Below are 23,061 nucleotides of genomic sequence, written 5' to 3'. Positions count from 1 at the left end.
GGGGCTATAATTTTAGGATAGGGAGGGCCTCTTTTCAAAGGATCTTTTGATTAAAGACAGGAGAGAGGGGAGTCATGCCTATATGGGATAAGACCATAGCAGGCAAAGGAAGTAGCAATGGCAAGGCCCTAAGGCAGGGCCCATATTCTAATAATGGTAAGAGGCCAAACTGGTTTGGAAGAGAGGAAGCAAGAGGGAAAAGAGAAGGAAATGAATTGGGAGAGGTAATAAGAAAGGAGGGAGGGTCGTGGTGGTGGTTACTTTGAGGAAGTGCTATTGTAAGGACTCTTTCTTTCTGAGTGAAATGTGAAACACTGGAAGGGGAGAGGAGTAACATAATGTAAGTCCCCAAACATTCTGGGTGCTATGTAAGGATGGAACCAGGGCACTAATCCAGGCAAGAAATAATGATGGCTTCCATCAGGGTGAATAGCACAATAGGTGATGAAAACTTGTAAGATTCTGATATACTTTAAAAGATGGAGTGGATAGGAGTTGATATTAGATTGGTTGTATGGTATAAGAAAGAGAGGACCCAAAGAAAACTACAAAATGTAGATATAAGCAGCTGACAGAACAGAGTTGCTAGCGACTGAGATAAAAGGAATATACGAAGATCTAGCTTGAGGAAAAGGTCAGGTCCTCAGTAGGAGACATACTAAAATTGAGATATCCATTAGACAATCAAGTAATCTGGAGGAGACAGTTGGATATGACAGCTTGGAGGTCAAAGGAAATGATGTGGCTGGAGATTGGCATATAAATGGCAATTGAATGGTATTTCAAGCCATGAAACTGGATGAGATCACCAAGGCAATGGAGATTCCGGATGTTTCCAACATTTAGAGAGGTTAAAAGCTGAGGAAGAATTAGCCGAGAAAGAGCAGTGAGTAGAAGGAAAATCAGGAGAATACATACTAAAGCAGTGCTTCTCAACTTTTAATATGCATACAAACCATTTAGGGATTTTGTTAAAATATAGTTTCCAATTCAGTAGATCTGGGGTGGTACCTAAAACTCAGCATTTCTAAAAGTATCCCAGGTGGTACAGATGCTATACCAGATTCTGAGTAGCAAAGGATTAAGGATGGGTTTCACTGGAGAAGGATGTGATCAACTGCCATACAAACAGATGGAGGACTGTGAATCCAACCACTGGATCTACTAAGAGGTTTCGGTGGAGTATCGGGGCAAAAGCCTGACTGGAATAGGCTTGTAAAAGGGGAGAGAAGAGAAGAGAAATTAGAGTGAATATCAACAACTATTCTGAAAAGTTTTTTTTTAAGATCTTATTTATCTTATTTATTTATTTATATTTATTATATATTCATTTATATTTATCATTTATTTATATATCCTGGAGCCAAAGTGTCAGGGGCAAGTTATGTGATCTAAACCCTAGTTTCTAAAACAACAACAACAAAACAACAAAAAACAAACAAAAGACAAACAAACAAAAAAACACCCTAGTTTCTTCTTAAGTAAATGGGAATAATAATGGGATGTACCTCATAGGGCTGCTGAGGATTACATAAGGTAGGATACATAAAGGACAATGCCTGGCAAATAGTAAGTACCTGCTACATTCATTACCGCGTTATATTAAAAACACCAGTGTCTTCTGGTGGTATAAAAAACAGAGGAAGAGTGTGTTACTAGTATGTATGTAGCAGAGGTGCGGGATCACAATATATTTATTGACCAATAAAGATATTTAAATAAGAGTGAAAAAGGTAAAACCAATGAATTCCATACTTAAAGCAGTAATAACCCACTGTGAATGTATTAAAATACAGAATTCTGAAAGGATACACACTATGTATCAGAATATTAATGGTGATTCTCTCTGCAGATTACTGGTACTTATTTATGTTTACATTTTGAGTGTTCTATGATGACCATATATTTTTCTATAACAACTTTTATTTTGAAATTAAGAAAAACTGTATCAAAGACAATCACTGTAGCCATCTCTGATATTTCTCACCATAATCAATCCTGTTAAAATTTTTACGCATTGGCCTGTCTTTTTTCAAAATTTATACTTATGAAAAAGTTTTGAAAGTAAAATACAGCTGTGAAGTCTTGTTTATTAAAAGATGGAAACAAACAGAATGTTATAGGTAAAACTAAAGGCCTTCTCTCCTTGATAGCGGACTCCATCCTGACCCCTTCTGCCATTCTGGCAGACAACCACTACTGAATTTGGTGTGTGTCTGCTAACCCTTATTTTGATACCTTTGCATACATATGTATATCACTCCTAAAAAAAAATGCAACCAAATATACAAATTTGTTTTTAAAAATTTAAGTGGTCTCATGTTGTAGCTTGCTTTTCTCACTTGATACCATATTTTAAAGCTGATATTGATACATATGTAATTATTTTTGATATATTTTCTTTCAAGTCCTCTGATGGACATTTAGGTTTCCAATTTTTCACTACTGTATATTTTCCTGTGATACATCTCTTCCTATACACATCATTTTAGAACAAAAGCTGGTGTTTCTTGGGGGTAAGTCAGGTATTTTCCATTTTAACAGATACTTTTTTAAAAAAATATTTTATTTATTTAAGAGAGACACACACAGAGAGAGAGAGAAAAGCAGGTTCCATGCAGGGAGCCTGACGTGGGACTCGATCCTCGGTCTCCAGGATCACACCCTGGGCTGAAGTTGGCGCTAAACCGCTGAGCCACCCCCGGGGCTGCCCTTTTTTGTTTTTTTTTTAAAGATTTTATTTATTTAGCAGGGAGCCCGACGTGGGACTCAATCCTGGGTCTCCAGGATCACGCCCTGGGCTGAAGATGGCACTGAACCACTAAGCCATCCAGGCTGCCCCTTAACAGATACTTCTGAAATGCCATCAGCATGGTTGTCTGCATCAAGTATGTACCAGTAAACAATTCCCCAATCTTTACCAACACATGATTTTGTCAGAATTTAGGTATTTTGCCCATTTAAGTGGTACTTCTTTTAGTTTGTATTTTTCTGATTATCAGTATCCCCTCTTTTCTGTTACTGTTCTTATCCACTGGAAAATAATGTTCACTATAATTATTCTTTGGTCAATTGAAATTGTTTTCAATCATTAGTACATGTTCACCATCTTTTCAGCTTTAATCTATCCTTTCTTTCAATTAGGTTTATTTTTAATTAAGGAAGGCATACTCTTTCATTATTTAAAAGAAGTAAATCATGAGGACTTATCTCCATTTTTTATTCTCTTTCTTCAGATTATAACCCCTGTCTGTAACAGATCACAACTTTGTCTTGATTTGAGATTTAGTATATTTTCTGACAAAGCTAAATTAAAAATTATACAATATTATACTGAAATTAAAAGTTCTGCAAAAAAAATGGCATGACAAGTTGATCATTACTGAAATATGTTTTTTTGAAATTTCTTTAGTTGATCATTACTGAAATATGTTTTTTTGAAATTTCTTTAGTATTTCTTTATTCTATTCTTAGAATACCTTGGCCCTTAGGCTGAATCAATGACTGTCAGGTAAGAAGATGATAAACATACCATACTGACCCTGATTCCTAAAGAGTGGGGCTCTCATTATCTACCATGAGAATAGTTCTGCTCTCTACAGGGAAACCGAGGAATCAGAAATGATCCTTCATTGAGTAAAGACAACAAAACCACAACGAAAAGATGTCACCCATCTCCCTATATTCTGTAATCCAATATAAAAGACACATTTCAAGTCCTAATGATTCAACTTTCCTAATTACTGAAGGTATTACACCTATGAATGACTGTAACCCCAGCACCTTATACAATGAGTTATATGCTCTTATTCTGACTTCAAAATATAGTTTATTTTTTTCTTTTTTCAAAATATATTTTAGAAAGGAGTCAGAAAAGATCAAGAACATCTGGAAAACATGCAAGGGGCAGGCTATTTTGAATGAGGGCTTCATAAAAAAGTACATTATTAGGAAGCTATTTAGATAGTCTAAGGACTTAGTGGTTAGGTACCTCTCACTTGCTCTGTCTTCTGTGAAATGATGGTGGAGGACAAGGAAGGAGGGATCAGACATTTAGAATTAAATAGCTGCAAAGCACATAATTTGCACTGGATTACAATTTCAACATTTTAACACTGTTGATGTTGTTATTATCCAAATGTTCCTTATAAACCATTTGTTCTTGCTTCATGAATAAAAACTCTTATCTCTGAGCAAACGGACAGGTTTTTGGGGGAGAGGGCATCCCCTCTCCTTGCACTGTTTGTTTATTGCTAGTTACCTTTTTTTTTAAAATTTTTATTTATTTATGATAGTCACACAGAGGGGGGGCAGGCAGAGACACAGGCAGAGGGAGAAGCAGGCTCCATGCACCGGGAGCCCGACGTGGGATTCGATCCCGGGTCTCCAGGATCGCGCCCTGGGCCAAAGGCAGGCGCCAAACCGCTGCGCCACCCAGGGATCCCCCTAGTTACCTTTTTAACTCCCATTTGTTTTGGTCTCTGTCACTGGCATTTGAGATTTTACATCTAAGGTTTGATGATCCAGAGACAATTTGTCTTACTCAGACTAAGTGAAGGTTCAACAAAGTGCCTGAAAGGTTTGAGTGTATAGATGGGCTTCTTGTTTTTCAACTTCCCTGTACAGTGATCTAGGTGGAATCCCTGATGTTGCAACCTCTGGGTCTTTCCCCTCGGCTGGTAAATTTCCTCAGAGAAGGCTTTCCCAATCTCCTGCCTGAAAGGGAAGGTCTGACTGCCAGCATTCTGGGAATTATTGAAAAGAGAGTGCTTGAGTAACTCTCCATGCATCCTTTAGGAAGGAGTCACTCAATCCTGTTTCTGGTAAAATATCCATGTCTGTGTCCCCCATTTGGACATAACTGGTTTTCCTCTCTCTAAAAGAGTATCAGTCTACTGCCAGGGAAGGGATGAAGCAGTCATCCAGTCAAAGAGAGCAGCAGACATGATTCAGAGATTTTCAGATATGCTTTCTCACTTATGTACCTTCCCTCTTCTGAAGATACCTGGCACTGCCAATTTCTGAGACTTTTGAGGAATTTGTGGTATAAATCAGGTTGATTTTCATTTCTCCATTGCTAACTAAGAATTTAGCTTTTTTAGGTATATTAAGTTCATTACCACTTCTCCATCTGCTTTCTGGCTTTCAAAATGTTGTTTGTGTCTCCTTCCTCTCTGTTGTCTCTGTCCTTATATGTTCATGCTTAAAAAAATTCCTTGATTATAGTTTTAGTGGAATTTTAAAGATAGCAAAAATCTGTCACCTTAACTGAAAACCCACATCTGCCAAAGCCCTTTGGAAACTAAAAATGTGTTAGTTTATTTAACCACTGCATTGTATGTTATTGTCTTATTATGAACAGAAAGGAAAAGTAGGAACTGTATCTTCTTTGGTTAAGACTGGTAATATAAGAACTCTTGCTAGAAGGCTTAAAATTTACAATTAATACTTTTTTTAGCTATTAAAATCTAGGATAAGCTGATAGGATGATCTGCATTCATAACAAGGTATACTCATTATATAGTCAGTTACCTAAAAATGTGAGCCAAGTTAAAAAAAAAAAGTGAGCCAAGTATTTTGGAATAGATAGACATCAAGGTCATGCTTACAGAATTAACACTGTAAAGCAATAGGAACATACTGCCTCTTAACTGACTATTCCCCAGACTATAGAACTACTCCAATTTGATAATGTTCTCTCTATGGTCACTTCTTGTCTTTATCAATACTGGCACTTCACTGCCTCATCACTGTTTCTTTTTTTAAGATTTTATTTATTTATTTCACGGGGTGGGGGGCACGGAGAGAGAAACACAAGCAGGGGAACAGGAGAGGGAAAGCAGGCTCCCCACTGAGCAGGGAGGCCGGCTAAATCCCAGAACCTTGGGATCATGACCTGAGTGGAAGGCAGATGCTTAACCAACTAAGCCACCCAGTCACCCCTCCATCACTGTTTCTGGTGTTTTTTTTTTTTTTTTAAGATTTTATTTATTTATTCATGAGAGACACACAGAGAGAGGCAGAGACACAAGCAGAGGGAGAAGCAGGCTCCCTGTGGGAAGCATGATGTGGCACTGCATCCCAGGACCCCAGGATCATGACCTAAGCCAAAGGCAGACCCTCAACCACTGAGCCACCCAGGTGCTTCCCCCTCCATCACTGTTTCTAAAAACAGTTTTTTTTTTTTAAAGATTTTATTTATTTATTCATGATAGACTTAGAGAGAGAGAGAGAGAGAGAGAGAGAGAGAGAGAGGCAGAGACACAGGCAGAGGGAGAAGCAGGCTCCATGCCGGGAGCCCAACGCGGGACTTGATCCTGGGACTCCAGGATTGCGTCCTGGGCCAAAGGCAGGCTCTAAACAGCTAAGCCATCCAGGGATCCCCCTAAAAACAATTTCTAATACTGTCTTTTGTTCTTGCCTCTATTTATAGCCAAAGCTTTTCCCCTTTCATTATTCTTTTATTATTCTTTGACTATTTTTCCTTTCCTTACTGTTTGTTTTTGATTTTAAAGATTTTACTTAATTATTTGATATCTGACACACAGAGAGATATAGAGCATTAAGTGGGGGAAGGAGCAAAGGGAGAAAAAGACTTCCCACTGAGCAAGGAGCCCAACATGGGACTTGATCCCAGGACCCTGAGATCATGACCTGAGACAAAAGCAGACGCTTAACCAACTGAGCCACCTAGGTGCCTCAACATTTCAGTTTTTGTTTTTTTTAAAGATTTTATTTATTTATTCATGAGACACAGAGATAGAGAGAGAGAGGGAGAGAGAGAGAGAGAGGGAGAGAGAGAGAAGCAGAGACACAGGCAGAGGGAGAAGCAGGCTCCATGCAGGGAGCCTGACATGGGACTTGATCCCAGGTCTCCAGGATCAGGCCCTGAGCCAAAGGTGGCGCTGAACCGCTGAGCCACCCAGGCTACCCATCATTTCAGTTTTGATGAGAAAGATTTGGCTTCTCTCTCTTCCAGAATGTAAACCTACCAATATATATTACTATGTGTAATCATTCTTTCATTTTTTGCATTTAATAGATATGTATTGAGTACCTATTATAGGCCAGGCCCTGTTCTAACCATTAGGGATAAAACAATGAACAAACAAAGCCCCTCATCTCATATAAACTGTATGCCAGTGGGGGTGACAGACAATAAACAACTATATCACAAAGAGCTGGGTCTTAAAAAAAAAAAAAAAAAAAAAAAGGAGAGGGATGTGGAAAATGACATAGGTAGGGTAGGAACATTAGTTATATAAGTGATGACAGAAGGCTTCTTTTATTTTTTCAAGCCCCACCGTGGGGCTTGAGTTCATGACTCTGAGGTTAAGACCTGAGCTGAGATCAAAAGCCAGACACTTAACCAACTGAGCCACCCAGATGCCTTGAGAAGGCTTGTTTTAAAATGTGCCATTTGAACAGAGACATAAGGAAGATGCTCTATGGATAGTTCTGAACTAAGTATCTCAAAGAAAAAAAGAACAGTACAAAGGCTATGAGGAGGGAGCAGGCTTGACTTGGTGAAGAAACAGCAAAGAGGGATCCCTGGGTGGCGCAGCGGTTTGGCGCCTGCCTTTGGCCCGGGGCGCGATCCTGGAGATCCGGGATCGAATCCCACGTCAGGCTCCCGGTGCATGGAGCCTGCTTCTCCCTCTGCCTGTGTCTCTGCCTCTCTCTCTCTCTCTGTGTGCCTATCATAAATAAATAAAAATTTAAAAAATAAAAAAAAGAAACAGCAAAGAAACTGGTGGGATGGGAGCAGAATAAGCTTTTTCCCTATTAATGTTTACTATTTTTGCCATAGTTTATTTTCTATAAGAGTTTACTATACCTTTCAGATTTGAACAGATTCAGATTCTAACTTATATTAAAGGCTGAGATTGTTTTAAGTCTAGTGGATAAATGGAAATGTTACTGAATAGGTATCATTTGCTGCAATAAGCATTTTTGGCTGAACACAGGCTTGTAAACAATCTAAATTACACATATACTGTCCTGTTTGGAGACAGAGAGGGTGATAGTTTAGTGGGAAGATACAAGAGCCAGATTTTATTTTGAGTCCTGGTTCTATGCTTACTTGCTTTAACTGATCTTAAGTCAGAGCTCTAGGTGTCAAATACATAGGTATACTTTTACCCTTTTATTCTTTTTATTTTTTAATTCTAATTTTATTTTTTTTTTTTTTTTTTTTTTTTTTTTTTTTTTTTTTTTTTTTTTTTATGATAGTCACACACAGAGAGAGAGAGAGAGGCGGAGACACAGGCAGAGGGAGAAGCAGGCTCCATGCACCGGGAGCCCGATGTGGGATTCGATCCCGGGTCTCCAGGATCGCGCCCTGGGCCAAAGGCAGGCGCCAAACCGCTGCGCCACCCAGGGATCCCTAATTCTAATTTTAAAATGTAAGAGTAGCATAGTGAATATGGGGAAAGAATAATGCCTTGGACTCACATTCTGAGTTTGATACTTTTGCTGTGCTTATTAAATGTGCAATCTTAGTCATTTAAAATTCTGTTTCCTTATCTATAAAAGCAAATAAAAATATGTACTTTATAAATGACATAATTATTTATGCATGTAAGCAACGTGTATACTATAAAATGTAAATGTAATATACATTCATATTTTTAAACTACCCATAGAGCTTTCAAACTTGTATTTCACTCACTTAAAATTTTTCATCTAAGTGCTTTCAAAATTTATTAAGTTTTACTTCTTGGTTCATTTCTGCATTTGTACTTAAGAGTTGTATGCAAAATTTATCCTTCCCAATTAGTTCCCTATTTTGACTGACAATAAATTCTACTCAAGTAATCTTTGAGCTTTTTAATTATATAGCAAAATTCAATGGCTATGAAAAACTCAGCTTGAAACCCACCAAAAAGATCAGAATGCAGATTTTCCATTTAACTTTATTTCATTCAGATGACCATTTTGTAATAAAAAATATGGGTACATGGAGAAAATAATCTGAAAGGATAACTTAACAATCATTTTGTACACTTCAGTAACTGTTAATGACTTTTCTTTTTTTTTTTTTGTTAATGACTTTTCAATAGGTTTTTTTTTTTTTGCCTGTTTTGTTTTCTGAACCTTCACTGTTAAATCACTGCATGCTAAAAAAATTTGTAGTCACGCATTTGCAATTAAGTACTTGATATATGTTTTTGAAGACTATACTAGAGAGATATTATTTCCTAATATCATACTGCTAGCCATTAGTTAAAATGTGTCCTTATGTTACTAGACAAGTAATTTTAAAAAGCAACCCAAAAGAATATTAGCTAAAACCTTTAAAATACCATCAGTGGTCTTCAAAAATAATTTATAAGAGATTTAACAGAATGGAACTTACTCCATGCCCTGTGCAGTCTGCCGTGCAATATCTATAAGCTTTATCATCTCAAATTTGGTCTCAATGATGTGGAGATGGTGATATAAGCTGGAGCCCTCACACCACTGGGTAACAATAGCCAGTTGGGGCTTTGTTGAATAGCCCATAAAGAGTAGGATATTCACATGTCGAGTTTTCCTGTAAAAAGAAGAATATCGGTAAATAGTAAAGGTCAATAAACTTCAGCACATCTTTAAAAAGTGGGCCAAAGCTAACTAATTATCAGTAAGACATTGTTAGAAAAAAGTATTTTAAAAAAGACAATGGAGGGGCGCGTGGGTGGCTCAGTTGGTTAAGTGACCTACTCTTGGTTTTAGCTCACATGACCTCAAGGTGTTGAGATGGAGCCTTGTCTCCCACTCTGTGCTCAGTGGGCTCCATGCCCAGCAGGGAGTCTGTTTGAGATTCTCACCCTCTGCCTTTCCTCCCACTCATGTCTGCATGTTTGTGTACTCCCTCTCCCTCTAAAATAAATAAATAAGTAAATCATAAAAAAAAAAAAAAGACAATGGAAAGATAAATTTAGAAATGATTTTAGGAATTGTATGGTCTAACATCCTACCCCTTTCAGAAAGGTCTTACATTTTAATACACCTCACAGATAGGCAACTGGAAGTTGCTTAAATACCTTCAATTACACGAAGCTCATCACTGAGATGTAGCTTATTTCCCTCACTCCACCTCCACCCCCCACACTCTTTTTTTTTGTCTCTTAAGTAGTTCTAGTCTTAGAAAGTGCTTTGGGGTTGAGAAAAAAATCATTTCCCCTCCACTTCCACCACTGGCTTTCCTGCTCTGCTTTCTGGAATAAAACAAAGTTTGTATACCCTCTTGAACATAATGGCCTTCAATGGGCCCAAATATCCTCGGTTCTGTTGACTTTTATCCTCCTAAGTTATAGTTCCAGAATTCTCCTCATCTAAGTTGTCCAAGCCTGGATATACTCTAGTTTGTTAATATTCCTCAACTTTCAGGGTGTGATGCAGTCTTTAAATGTGTTCTGGTAAGGTTAGAATTTTGAGAGTATTATTTTACTAAGTGGTGGTATGATTTCCCATGATCAGAATACTATATTTCTATTAATTCATTCTAGGATTAATTTTGCCATCAGTTATACCAATATATATGTGTATATACACTATATATATACACACACACTATATGCACACACACACTACAGTATTGCATACCACTTACAGAATATGGTTAAAGACAAAATATACTCATACAAGCTTTGTTTTATCCATTTTTAGTAAATCTGTAAAGCCACCAGCAGCTATCATTGGGAAAAAGAAGATAATTTCTCTGAAAAACAGTAATTCACACAGGCTCACCTGAGTACTCCTACTTCATTTTTGAAGGCCTGTAACTGCTGAGGTGTGGGTGCTGTCACATTCAACATTTTCACTGCCACGTCACCTAAAAAAAATTGTCATTCCAAATGTCATTTCAATATTTTAAACTTTAAAGTACAAATAAATGATATCTTAACTTCCTAAACTGCATTAATTTTCTAAGGATAAAAACTAAATAATGATACTCCTATACTAGTATTTCAAAACACCAATTCAAAAAAATACCCAGCATTGTTTTTCCTGTGGAAATTTAGTTTAGCCAATTACATTCCCATGGTATTTTCTTGGTTATTTAACAATATTAAACTAGATGATTTTACTAACTGAATGTTAAATTTACCAATGACAGACCCAGTGAAACTTGGCTGAAAGAGAAAACTGCAAAATTTCTTCATCAGAGAAAGAAAAAATATGTTAAGTGAGTACTTAACATATTTTTCAAATCCATGGATCACCTGCTTTTGCTTAGGAAAATTATTATTAATTTTAAAGATTTTATTTATTTATTCATGAGAGACACAGGGAGAGAGAGAGAGGCAGAGACACAGGCAGAGGGAGAAGCAGGCTCCATGCAGGGAGCCTGATGTGGGACTCGATCCCTGGACTCCAGGATCATGCGCTGGGCTGAAGGCAGGCACTAAACTGCTGAGCCACTCAGGGATCCCCTGGAAAATTACTTAAATTATAATTTAAAACCCCCACAATTTTCATGTGAAACAGGCAGAACTCTTCTACATAGCTAGTAGATGTGTAAAATGGTACAACCAGTTGAAACACTTGGCAGCAATTACTAAAACTGAACATATGTAAATCCAGTGGTCCCACAATTCTTTCCCTGACACACACCCAGCAAAAATGAAACATATGTTCACCAAACAACATGTACTAAGAATATTCATAGCAGCAGTATTCATAATAGCTCCAAAGTGGAAACTATTCAAATGCTCATCATACAGTAGAGATCGAAAACTAAATCATATTATAATCACACAATGAATATTACATAGAGAATGACCTACAACCACACACAATAATACAGAAGAATCTCGCACTTTTTTGCAGGTATGTTATACTCTGATATAAATACAGATTTTTCCTGATTATCAAAGTAATAAATACAGAGCTCCTAGTGAAAAACATTTTAAAAGTATAAAGAAAAAAATTAAAATCTCTTATAATCATGTCACTCAGAAATGATCAGTTAACATACTGATACACATCCTATTAGGCTTTTGTATGTATACAATGTGAATACTTACAAATACATATGAAAGATAACCTAAAAGATACATACTAAAATACTGACAGTCATTTTAAATTTTATGTTATATATTTATTTTTAGGTACCATAATATGAAATATTACACATGCTGCTTTGTAAAATTTAAAAACCACGGACACCTTTCTATATCAATAAGTATAGATCTACACTATTTCATGTCTATATAATCATATATGGAGGTTATCAATTTATCCTGCCTTCTGTTAATGAACATTTTTCATTAAGTCTCTAATGAATGTACTTGCATACACGTCTGTTTGCTTCTGTCCCATTAGTTGGTAGTTCTACAAATCGACTTGTTGGCTTAACATACATATTGATAAATTGCCCTCCAGAAAATTTGTAACTATTTTCCTACCAGCAGTATTACAAACACAGCTATAAACACCATCAATTAAAAAAAAAAAATCTGTCCACTTGAGAGACAAATGATTTCTAGTTTTTTATTTTGTAATTCTTTGATATCTAATGAGACTAGACATTGTAAGTTTCCTGGCTATTTCCTCCTTTGGTAAGTACATTTTTAATGTTTACTTGTGGTTTATAATACAAATAAAATCACAAAAAGACTTCTTAGGGAAAAAAATCTTGGAGTATAGCTCGCTTAGAAAATTGTCATCTTTAAAAATTATTACACTAATGATAAGAGTCCTCGTTGCTGTGAATCCAGTTTTTATTTCCCATGATTTTTGTTAGAAACCCTTTGGAAGACTCTTGAATCTGATCAAAATAGCTTAATGATGCAAATAGGGAATATTCCCTTTGATATTTTTTTTTTAATAGAAGTTGTTAAACATGCCCTGGTTTTTTTTTTTTTTTTAAGATTTTATTCATTTATTCATGAGAGAGAGAGAGGCAGAGACACAGGCAGAGGGAGAAGCAGGCTCCATGCAGGGAGCCCAATGTGGGACTCGATCCTGGGACTCCAGGATCACGCCCTGGGCCGAAGGCAGGCGCCAAACCGCTGAGCCACCCAGGGATCCGCTACATAGGGGATCCTGTGTATCACTGTATTACATACATACCATGCCACTTTCCCTTGTAGACTGTCCCAAATGACCCGGATCCAATTCTCTGTCCCACTGTGATCTGCCCATCAGGTATCTCCCAATCATCACTTGAATCCCGTCTACCAAGTGTTTTCTTGAGAATAATTGTGTAAAAGTCAAGCCAAAGCAAAAAAAGAAGAGAGGAAAAAAAAATCAGTATGTGGGAATGTTTTAAGCAAAAAACTATCAGCTCTTATATTTATTTCATTAAGTGAATACTGTGTCACATACTGACAAATTATATATATCATACAATCTAAAAGGTGACATTACATATAGCTATGATATGTAAAACAAAAGAACTCAAGAAGAAAAAAGATATTATATACCCTTACCATTCGATTCCTATCTTCTGAGGATGAAGATGATTTTCTTTCCCGCTGAGGTCCTGGAGATTTCTGTAATGCTTTTACATTAGTGAGTGAGCCAGGCAATGAGGCAGGGGGGGTGGCAGACAAACCTGTGGTTGATCCTAAATTAGTGAAATGAAAAATATATCTTTTAAAGGAGGATCAAGTATATTAATTTATTGGGGCAGAGGGTGGGGAGAAATTTAAGACTTCTTTAAAAATGCAGTGTATGTTTAAATATACAGCGTTTAGAAATGAAAGGCCGAAATCGGCCTCATTTGGTGATTTGCACTATAATTTCTTTTAGTTTTCTGGTCAACTTAATGACTTTTAAAATATCAAGTTACAGATACAAACTTTACTGATTAGTACAGAGTCCAGAATAAAAATAATGCTTCTAAACTAAGAGAGGAATACTGAAACAATACTCCCAAGTTTTTGTTTCTTTGATTAAAAAAAGTGAAATCAATTTAAAAGCTTATATGTATTTAAAAAAAGCGTATAACTATTTTGTGTCACCTAAACAGCCAATCGACATAAAAACAGATGGAAACTCCCAAAAGTAAACATATAATAAAAATGGCCTTAATGTTAAAAATATCTGGCTCTATCATTTTAGCCACTAAAACTTTAAAAATCCTATTACTATTTAACTATATACTATTTAACAAATAGTTAGAAATATTGCTCAGTTCACTGGTTCCTGGTTTCCTATCCCACTAAACAAAAATTATTTATTACTTGTATAACAAAGTTAAAGTAAACAAAGCCAAGCAGGTTTCTCAAGACTTTCTGAAAAACTGCTACTCATATAAAGGAAGAGCAAAGTGCGTGTGCGTGTTATGGCCTCCTGTCAAGTTACTACAAATGGAAATATCCTATCAGCCAAGTGAGCCCATAGGATACACTGAAAGTAGACTCAGCTGGCCGGGCTGCATACTTTTCCAAATGCTGACTAAGCAGAAATCCTAAATTCATTTACCTGATTTAGAGGGGTTCAAGCTAAGGACTCCTAGTATGGCCTGAGTATAGATAGCTAAGTAGAACTGAGATATCCAGTAATATCTGCATATACAACAAAAAGACCTCCAGAGAATCTTTGTTTTTTGGAAAGAAGATTACTATTTGGGGGTAGCTATCACTAATCTTTCAAAGAATAAGGATACAACTGTCTACATTTCAATGTTAAAACTGTATAGAATTGGGATCCCTGGGTGGCGCAGCAGTTTGGCCCCTGCCTTTGGCCCAGGGTGCGATCCTGGAGACCCGGGATCGAATCCCACATCGGGCTCCCGGTGCATGGAGCCTGCTTCTCCCTCTGCCTGTGTCTCTGCCTCTCTCTCTCTCTCTGTGACTATCATAAATTAAAAAAAAAAAAAAAAACTGTATAGAATTTTATCATTAGTATATTACATGTGTCATCATGTAGAATTTCCATGATCCAACATGCAATTTTCGAAAAGAAAATGGTATCTGGAATGTTTGTAACTAGAGCATAATCCATTTCTGATGATAACTTTCAACATTCTAAAGCCTAAACTGCTTGCTCAGGCTTCATAATCCTCAGGACTGTACTGTACTACTTACTTCAGTTATACTACTCAGCACCATAGGACTTCTAGCCCATTCTATGGATTTTATGAGAAACAGCCTGGCTGAGAGCAAAAATCTGAAACACCACCACTACATTCACTACAGTCACTAGCAAAACCCAGTAAATCCAATTCTTTAAATCTTTAAAAATCAGTTTAACTACTAATTAAAGTAAGGCAAGATAAAACAGGAGGGTGAAATTATACTGTTAGCTTTCCACTTGTATTAGGGCATAATTGAGAGTGTCAACCCTCAAATTTTCTAAAGTGTGCTGAAGGACCCCAAATATATTACAAACCTTTTTTAAGGCTCCCTAATTTTGATATAATATAAAATGTACATGTCCTACATTTAAAAAAACAACACTGCTATTACAGAAAAATAAAGCCAAAAGTCTAGCAAAATCTCATAATTGTGATTTCCATTTTTAGTTTTTTAAAACCACACAAATTGGTAATAAATATTAATAGTCAAGAAGGCTACCACCTAAATGGATTAAAATAAAAGTAATGCAGATTGAAGGACAACTCCCTCCATATATATATATAAAATTTATTGCCACCCACTGAGTTTAAGAAGTTATCAAGACCAAAAAGTAAGTCACATAACAAAAAACAAGATGGGACATCTTAGCTCGGAATTTTCTTGCTTTTAAAAATTTACAACAGGATAGCATACAGAAAGCTTGTGGTAGTATGTGTGAGAAGCACATTCAGAGCATTCCAGCCAGGCCAAGCAGAAATTTAGTACTGAAAACTCTCACACTTACAAACACACACTGTGAGGGTGAGGCACAAACAGTATCTATAGTTTATATTTAGTTTGCTTTGGGTAAAAACAAGAAAGAAGAGCCCAACTACCTCTGAACACTGGGCCAGGCTCAAAATCAAACACTATTTCACTGGGGACAGAATGTAGGAGGGGACTGGGAGTCCGGGATTGGCATTTCCGAAGACAGCGCATCAGGTGGTTCAAAGGGGCTGTTAGAAGAGAAAGAGAGGGGCAGGCAAACACAGGAAGACAGACACACAGAAGAACTGAAAGAAATCATGGGAGTAAATGAGCTGAAGCCTGCTTCACAAAATCATTCTGGATGTCTAAAAAATTCTGCTTGTTTTCATAAAATCCAAATGAGTTTTATAAAGTGACTCATAAAAAGGACAAGAAATGCCATTTGATTTTTGGTACTAAGCAGGCAGTTTTTATGACTAAGTTAACTCTGTGATGCTAACATGACGGCAACATTTAAATGCTGGATGTACTGGGCAAAATCATCAAAAGCCACAGTTATTAAGACATATGAAAGTCAAACTGGCAGCAACATTAATTGGCAGGTTTATGGAATAACAAATGGAAAAAACCCACAACTTTTTAAACTACATGCTACTGTGAATACTAAATCCAATATATAAGGTAGGGTTATCATTCTGGCAGGTTCACAAGTATACAGAAACATAACAAAAGACAGTTTTTACAATGTTTTTCAATATAAAATATCTTTAAGTCTGGGCTTAGATATTTTGAAGATAAAGCAGGTCACAGTGAAGAGACTAACTCTCAATAAGATAAATGGGTTTTGCAGGTCTTCCTTATTAGAAGACAGCTTAAAAAGTAAGCATGGAAGACCATCTGGACGGAATATTCAAGATAGATTCAAATATCATTTCTGGGAAAACATTATATAGGGGTAATCTTACTTTAAAAGTACTTTCTTAAGCAATGCTTTATGTCCCCAATTTTCACAGAGTGCTAGAGTGAATATCTGATAAAAATTCTGTAAGAAATTTCAACCCAATTTTTCATTTACTTATTTAATTTACTGGACTATTAAGAGGACATAAAAGCTTTCTATTAGGGTCCATTCCAAATCCTTCTAGAAAGCCAATTCTAACAAACTGAAAATTTGTGACAGGCAATCTAAGGGATTCTCCCTAAGAATGATTTAGGAAAATCAGGATTTAACTGATTCTAAGCACAATCGTTAAATATTACTGGTACTGTGAAGACTCCTGGATTTAGCGTCTTGAGTTATGAAGACAGGAATCCATAAAGCATGTAAAATAATTCAGGCTCTCTCTTTGATGATAACAGCATTTTAAAATTATATAGTACAGGTAAGACTCCCTTTTATATCCTTTTTCTCTATTCATCTTATAAATCAGTTAAAATTATATTAGACATAAATGATAAATAATAAGAAAACCAAAAAATATTTGGGGCTTTTCTCTACGCATTTTTCTCTGTGTCTGTGTTTCATGAAAGAAGCAAATATAAAGGAGACAAGCAGCAAAGCAAATGCATTTTTCTGAGGTTTTTTTAAAATTGAAATCACTACTTACCTCCATCACTACGAAACCCTTGGTCTCTAATCAAGTCCTACAAACAAACAGGAATGGATGTTTATTCAAAGCATATGGTAAGAAAGTAATAACAACACTCAACTTTTCACTAGACATTAACAGAAAGGTTAATTCAAAATACCTATCTAGGGCAGCCAGGGTGGTTCAGCGGTTTAGTGCTGCCTTCAGCCCAGGGCCTGATTCTGGAGACCCGGGATCTAGTCCCACACTGGGCTCCCTGCATGGAGCCTGCTTCTCCCTCTGCCTGTGTCTCTGCCTCTCTCTCTGTCTCTCATGAATAAATAAAAAAAATCTTAAAACAAAAAACAAAATACCTGTCTAATGATGATTTCACAAAACAGAAAGAATGTGAAGTTAGCTGGTAAACATGATAAAATAAACATTTTGAAGCACTTGCCAACCTAATCCTATATTGAAGAGATTATTAGTCCTGATCAAATATTGAAATTCCTATCAGCCCATTCAAAACCAATGGCTGCACCAATTCTTAAAAAAAAAATTCTGGCACATATTAAGAGCCATAAAATGTTCATACCCTTCGATCCTATAATTCCACTTCTGGGAATTATTCCTAAGGAAATAATTCAGAAGAAAAAATGATATGCACAAAGATGTCCAGTGCAGCATTATCCATCATACTAACAATTATTTCCCTATTATAGACCTATTGACATTTGGGTTAAGTAAATTATGGTGCATCAATATAATAAGTATTGTTCAGCTACTGAAATAGCTAGGAAGCTTGTATTGGGAAACATATTTACAGTATGATAAAAAATAAAATTAAATGTACATTGATTGCAATTATAAAAATACAGATGTATAAGGAATCACTAGAAGCAAAATCAAAATGGCTCAAACAAGAGTTTTGTTAAAATCTACCTTTATGATTCTTTTTACAATAGATAATATTGGGGAGTGGGGAGGGAAAAGTCTACTGGCAATAAGGCAATTTGGACCTTAATAGGTAGAACTTAGGTTTTTATCCAGTTTAACTTAAATATAAGGGACTGAATGGCCACAAATGTCTCTAAACAGACTCAAAGGCTCTTTCTAAATATGTAACTTTTCTTTTATAGGCTAAGACCCAGAGTAAATTTTTTACAGATGATTTCTATCATGTTTAATGTATTATATAAAGCCTTCAACAGAATAACCAATAAATACTCTTAATATCTAGCAAACAACGTGCTAGGTATTAGGGGTTGTGTGACTACCAATAAATATAAAATCCTGGTGGTATCACTAACTTTCTGTATTCTTGAGAGTTTTTTTTTTTTTTTTTTAAGATTTTATTTATTTATTCATGAGAAACACACACAGAGAGAGAGGCAGAAACACAGACAGAGGGAGAAGCAGGCTCCATGCAGGGAGCCTGACGCAGAACTAAATCCCGGGTCTCTAGAACCACGCCCTGGGCAGAAGGCAGTGCCAAACCACTGAGCCACCGGGGCTGCCCAAAAGCTTTTAATCTAAGTGGAAGAGATGCACATACGGAAATAAATGATACAAGAAAAATAGCTTAAGAAAACAATAAAAGAGGTACCAAAGATGCTTAGTTAACTGCCAAATAAATAGTATGTGTGAAAAGATTCTTAGTGCTACACAAGTTCAAAGGATAAATAACTTTAAGACCTGATCATAGGTAAAGCATTTCAAGAGATGAGCTATGAGTTGGGGCTTAAGGGATAGATAGGAATGCAGGGGGAAGAGGGAAGCAAAGGACCTTTTGAACAGAAAGAACAAGACAAAGGCAGAAAGGCCACATCCCTTTCCTTTTTGCTGCACCAAACTTGTGACTCCCCATAACCAGGGATCAGCCAATTTTGGCTTTCTCCACTCTTATTTGGCTTTCTCCACTCTTACTGCACCACATACTTCCAGTTTTGAATCTGTTCTTTTTTTTTTTTTTTTTTTTTTAAGATTTTTTATTTATTCATGAGAGACATAGAGAGAGAGGCAGAGACACAGGCAGAGGAAGAAGCAGGATCCATGCAGGAAGCCTGATGTGAGACTCGATCCCAGAACTCAAGGATCACGCCCTGAGCCGAAGGCAGATGCTCAACCACTGAGTCACCCAGGCGTCCCTCAATCCATTCTTAAAGCTCTTTGACATTCTTCTTATTTATTCTAGGTTAAAGAAGATCTTCTATTATTCTAATACTAGCTACTTCAAACTCTTCCTCATCTCCTGTAGTTCCTTTCTTACTTGTATCTCTTCCATTTAGCATGAAAGAGAAAACAGAAGCCATCAAAAAAATTCTGTTCTGTCCTTATACCTATATTTGCACAGTCATGTTAACTATAAATTCTAAATTCTTACTATGTGCAAGGCATAATAATCATTCTTAATCCACTGTAAGAGGTAGACACTACTAGCTTCAAGGTTAAGTTATGTGTCCTAGATTATAGAGCCTGTAAAGAGCTGCAGAGCTCTAGCTATGTCCACTTTTAATATAGCCTCTGAGGAACATTGTTTCCACGATAAGGGAACTTTACTATATCACTTATTGCCTATCTTGCCTATTTTCAACCTCTCTCTTCAACTTGTTTTTTTCCCTCAAGTTACAAATATGCTGAAGACTCTCACATTAAAAACTGTCCCTCAACTCTGCTTTAATCTACAGCACCTTCATTATTCCTTTACAGCCAAGCTTCTCAAAACTGACACTTAACCCACATCTTCACCTGCCTTGCTCTCCTCCACCAGCCCTCTAAAACAGGTCTTAATGAAGTTACAATGACAAAATGACATAGTCCAATAGTCATTTTCAGTCCTTATCATTGGAATCTCACTGGCAACTGACATCAACTACTTGAGCATTCCTGAAGTCCCTTTTCTCCTGTTGGCTTCTGCAACACTACTTTCTCTTACTTAGCTGAAATTAGACTTAGGAAGAGGAGACCACAAAAGAGACAGAACAACAGTCTCTGTCTCAATATTAATAATATTCAATGGGGCTGCATATTCTACCCTCTCAGCAATTTACACAAACTCTTTGAGTAGTATCATTTACATTCATATTTTAACTGACAAATATGATAATTACTCCAAAAGCTGTATGTCTATTCAAGGTTATATAAGATATTCAACTGCTACTGGACCTCTAAACCAGTAAAGTCCCTCAGATATCTTAATGTCAGTATCGTCAAAATAATAGTTACCAGTTTCATTTTTATAAGTACTGTTCTTCCATCGGTACTTCCTATCCTAACGACTGGAATGGATACTATCTATACATCCAAGCCAGAGAAATCTGGGCATTATATTCTACCCCTCATCTCTTTCACCTCTTTCATCTATGACTCTACAGAACATAGAAGAAATAAGCAAGAAAGGGCGGATTTTACACCCCGTTTCAATCATTTATCAGTAGTGTGATCTCGGAAAGTTTCTTAACCTCCTCAAAATCTAATTTTTTCAATAGTAAAATAAGAATAAAAATAGTACTAACCCATGACTGTTTATGGGGACAGAGTAAGAAAATTTATGTAAAGCTCTTAGTACAGTACTTCTCATAGAGTAAGCATTCATAAACAGTAGCCATTTTCGGTATCATTCCTAACAGTCTTGCCTACAAATATCTCATTAATTCAAAAGATTCTTCCAGAACATAGAGCTGACCACTTTATCTACCACTTAAAAATTTTCAAACTCCCGACTACCAGGTCCTACAGAGACCTTAAAGCAGATACAGGTAGGGTGTATGCGGGCAGAGTATGGACTCTACCCATCTAGTTTTGTCTTCTACCATTTCCTACCCTTCTCCTGAGCCCTAAACTCCTACAATATCAACTATTAATTACATCCAATGTAAAGGTACTTCCATACTTCTGCATATACTATTTCCTTAACAAATGTCTTTTCTTCCTAAAACCCTCACCAAGTGTGCTCAATCAACTCCTACACATTCATCTTTTACAATATGACTTAAATATTGTCCTTTCTCTATTAAGTATTCCTATATAGAACAAGGTAAAAGTTTTTTACCCTCTTTTATAAATTACCACTATATATTTTTGTGTCTATTTATTTATATGTCTGATTCATCCATTAAACTCTGACCTCTTTTAGGCCAAAGATCATATACTAATTTACCCTTAATTTCCAATTATGTCATAATGCCTATTCCAGTGTCAATATTGTCATGTCAAAAAAAAAAAAAGTAAAAAAAAAATCTTGTTTACTAAAATAATAAATGATAAGTAATTATTGGAGGGAGCTGAATGAAATGACTGAAATTGAATGAATATGCTGAAGAATTTATATATTATCTTATAATCAGTGGGAAGTCCATGAAATTTTTGGAACAAGGAACAGATGATGACAGAGGACAGTACCATAAAGAATGGAAATGGAGGGCAGCCCCGGTGGTGCAGCGGTTTAGCGCCGCCTGCAGCCCAGGGCGTGATCCTGGAGTCCCGGGATCGAGTCCCACGTCAGGCTCCCTGCATGGAGCCTGCTTCTCCCTCTGCCTGTGTCTCTGCCTCTCCCCCCCTCCCCTGCATCTCTATGAATAAATAAAATCTTAAAAAAAAAAAGAATGGATAGAAATGGATAGAGAAACCAATGGCAGGAAATCTATTTAGGAAATTAATGTAATAAGTAATTCAAGGGAAGAAATATGGGCCCAGAGGGTAGAAATAATAAGGACAAATTGGAGATGAGTTATCAAAAGGAAGAACTGATACCCTTTGACTATCTGGTTAAAAAACGAGGACAAAAAGGCAAAATATAAAAATGACACCGGGATCCCTGGGTGGCGCAGCGGTTTGGCGCCTGTCTTTGGCCCAGGGCGCGATCCTGGAGACCCGGGATCGAATCCCACATCGGGCTCCCGGTGCATGGAGCCTGCTTCTCCCTCTGCCTGTGTCTCTGCCTCTCTCTCTCTGTGACTATCATAAATAAATAAATAATTAAAAAAATAAATAAATAAAAATGACACCGACATATTCAAGCCTCATAAAACAAGAGAACATTGGTAACACTGAGAGGAAAAGTCTAGAGGGAAATAGTCTAACAGGATGTTAATATTGAAAGTAACACAGCTATAATTTTGAACATAATGAGAATAGATCTAACTCAGAAGTAAGATTTGATTTCTTATTTCACAATCTCATTATTCCCATATTTCCCTCTTCTACTTTTTTCTTCCTTTGTATTCAGATCTGTTAGCTAGAGGAAAAACTAGTTTCAAGCCCCTCAGCAGAGTTTCCCTCTGTCTCTGCCCAGTTCCCTGCCCATCCTCTCCCCCTTTCTCTAAAATAAATAAATAAATAAATAAATAAATAAATAAATAAATAAATCTATCTTTATAAAAATTTTAGAGGGCTTCATCAGTTCCCTGAAGGTACTCTATCAATCCTTTAATACTCAAGTTATTTTCATTTGGAGAGCCTATTATATTGTCATCTCTGTGGATCTTTTCTATTGTTAATTAGACTAATTTAATTCTGTATTCCTTTTTTTCAATGGCTTTTTACAATTTTAGTAGTTCTCCAAAGTCCCTTTTCGTCTTCATAAAACCCTTAAAATCTCTTCTTTCTTTCTTCTTTTTGCCAGACTTGCAATCAATCTGCATTGTTTTCATTGAAATGTTGGATAATGATGTATGGAGATTGGAATGCAAACTGGCATTAGATGGGGAAGAATGTTTGTATGGGGACTAACATTA

At 36.4% G+C, this 23,061-nt stretch overlaps 1 protein-coding gene across 6 annotated transcripts in view; it reads right to left on the bottom strand.

The window, feature by feature from the left end:
* The window catches only part of BRAF (B-Raf proto-oncogene, serine/threonine kinase), a 172,337-nt gene that overhangs the window by 29,708 nt on the left and 119,568 nt on the right, over positions 1 to 23,061 (bottom strand). For 5 of the 6 annotated variants that reach the window (XM_038559385.1, XM_038559386.1, XM_038559387.1 and 2 more), the window contains 5 exons: positions 17,366 to 17,402; positions 13,419 to 13,555; positions 13,060 to 13,177; positions 10,732 to 10,816; positions 9,359 to 9,535 (listed from right to left, as the gene is read on the bottom strand). In XM_038559385.1, the coding sequence (XP_038415313.1) occupies positions 9,359 to 9,535; positions 10,732 to 10,816; positions 13,060 to 13,177; positions 13,419 to 13,555; positions 17,366 to 17,402 (554 nt within the window). Of the gene's footprint in view, positions 1 to 9,358; positions 9,536 to 10,731; positions 10,817 to 13,059; positions 13,178 to 13,418; positions 13,556 to 15,886; positions 16,007 to 17,365; positions 17,403 to 23,061 lie in introns of all 6 variants that reach the window. The other variant, XM_038559390.1, reaches the window with a different exon arrangement.

This window comes from Canis lupus, chromosome 16, assembly GCF_011100685.1.
Source record: "Canis lupus familiaris isolate Mischka breed German Shepherd chromosome 16, alternate assembly UU_Cfam_GSD_1.0, whole genome shotgun sequence".
NCBI classification, from domain to species: Eukaryota; Metazoa; Chordata; class Mammalia; order Carnivora; family Canidae; genus Canis; species Canis lupus.
The sequence above is the reverse complement of the archived record's forward strand: the minus strand, read 5'-3'. Positions and strand labels throughout refer to the sequence as shown.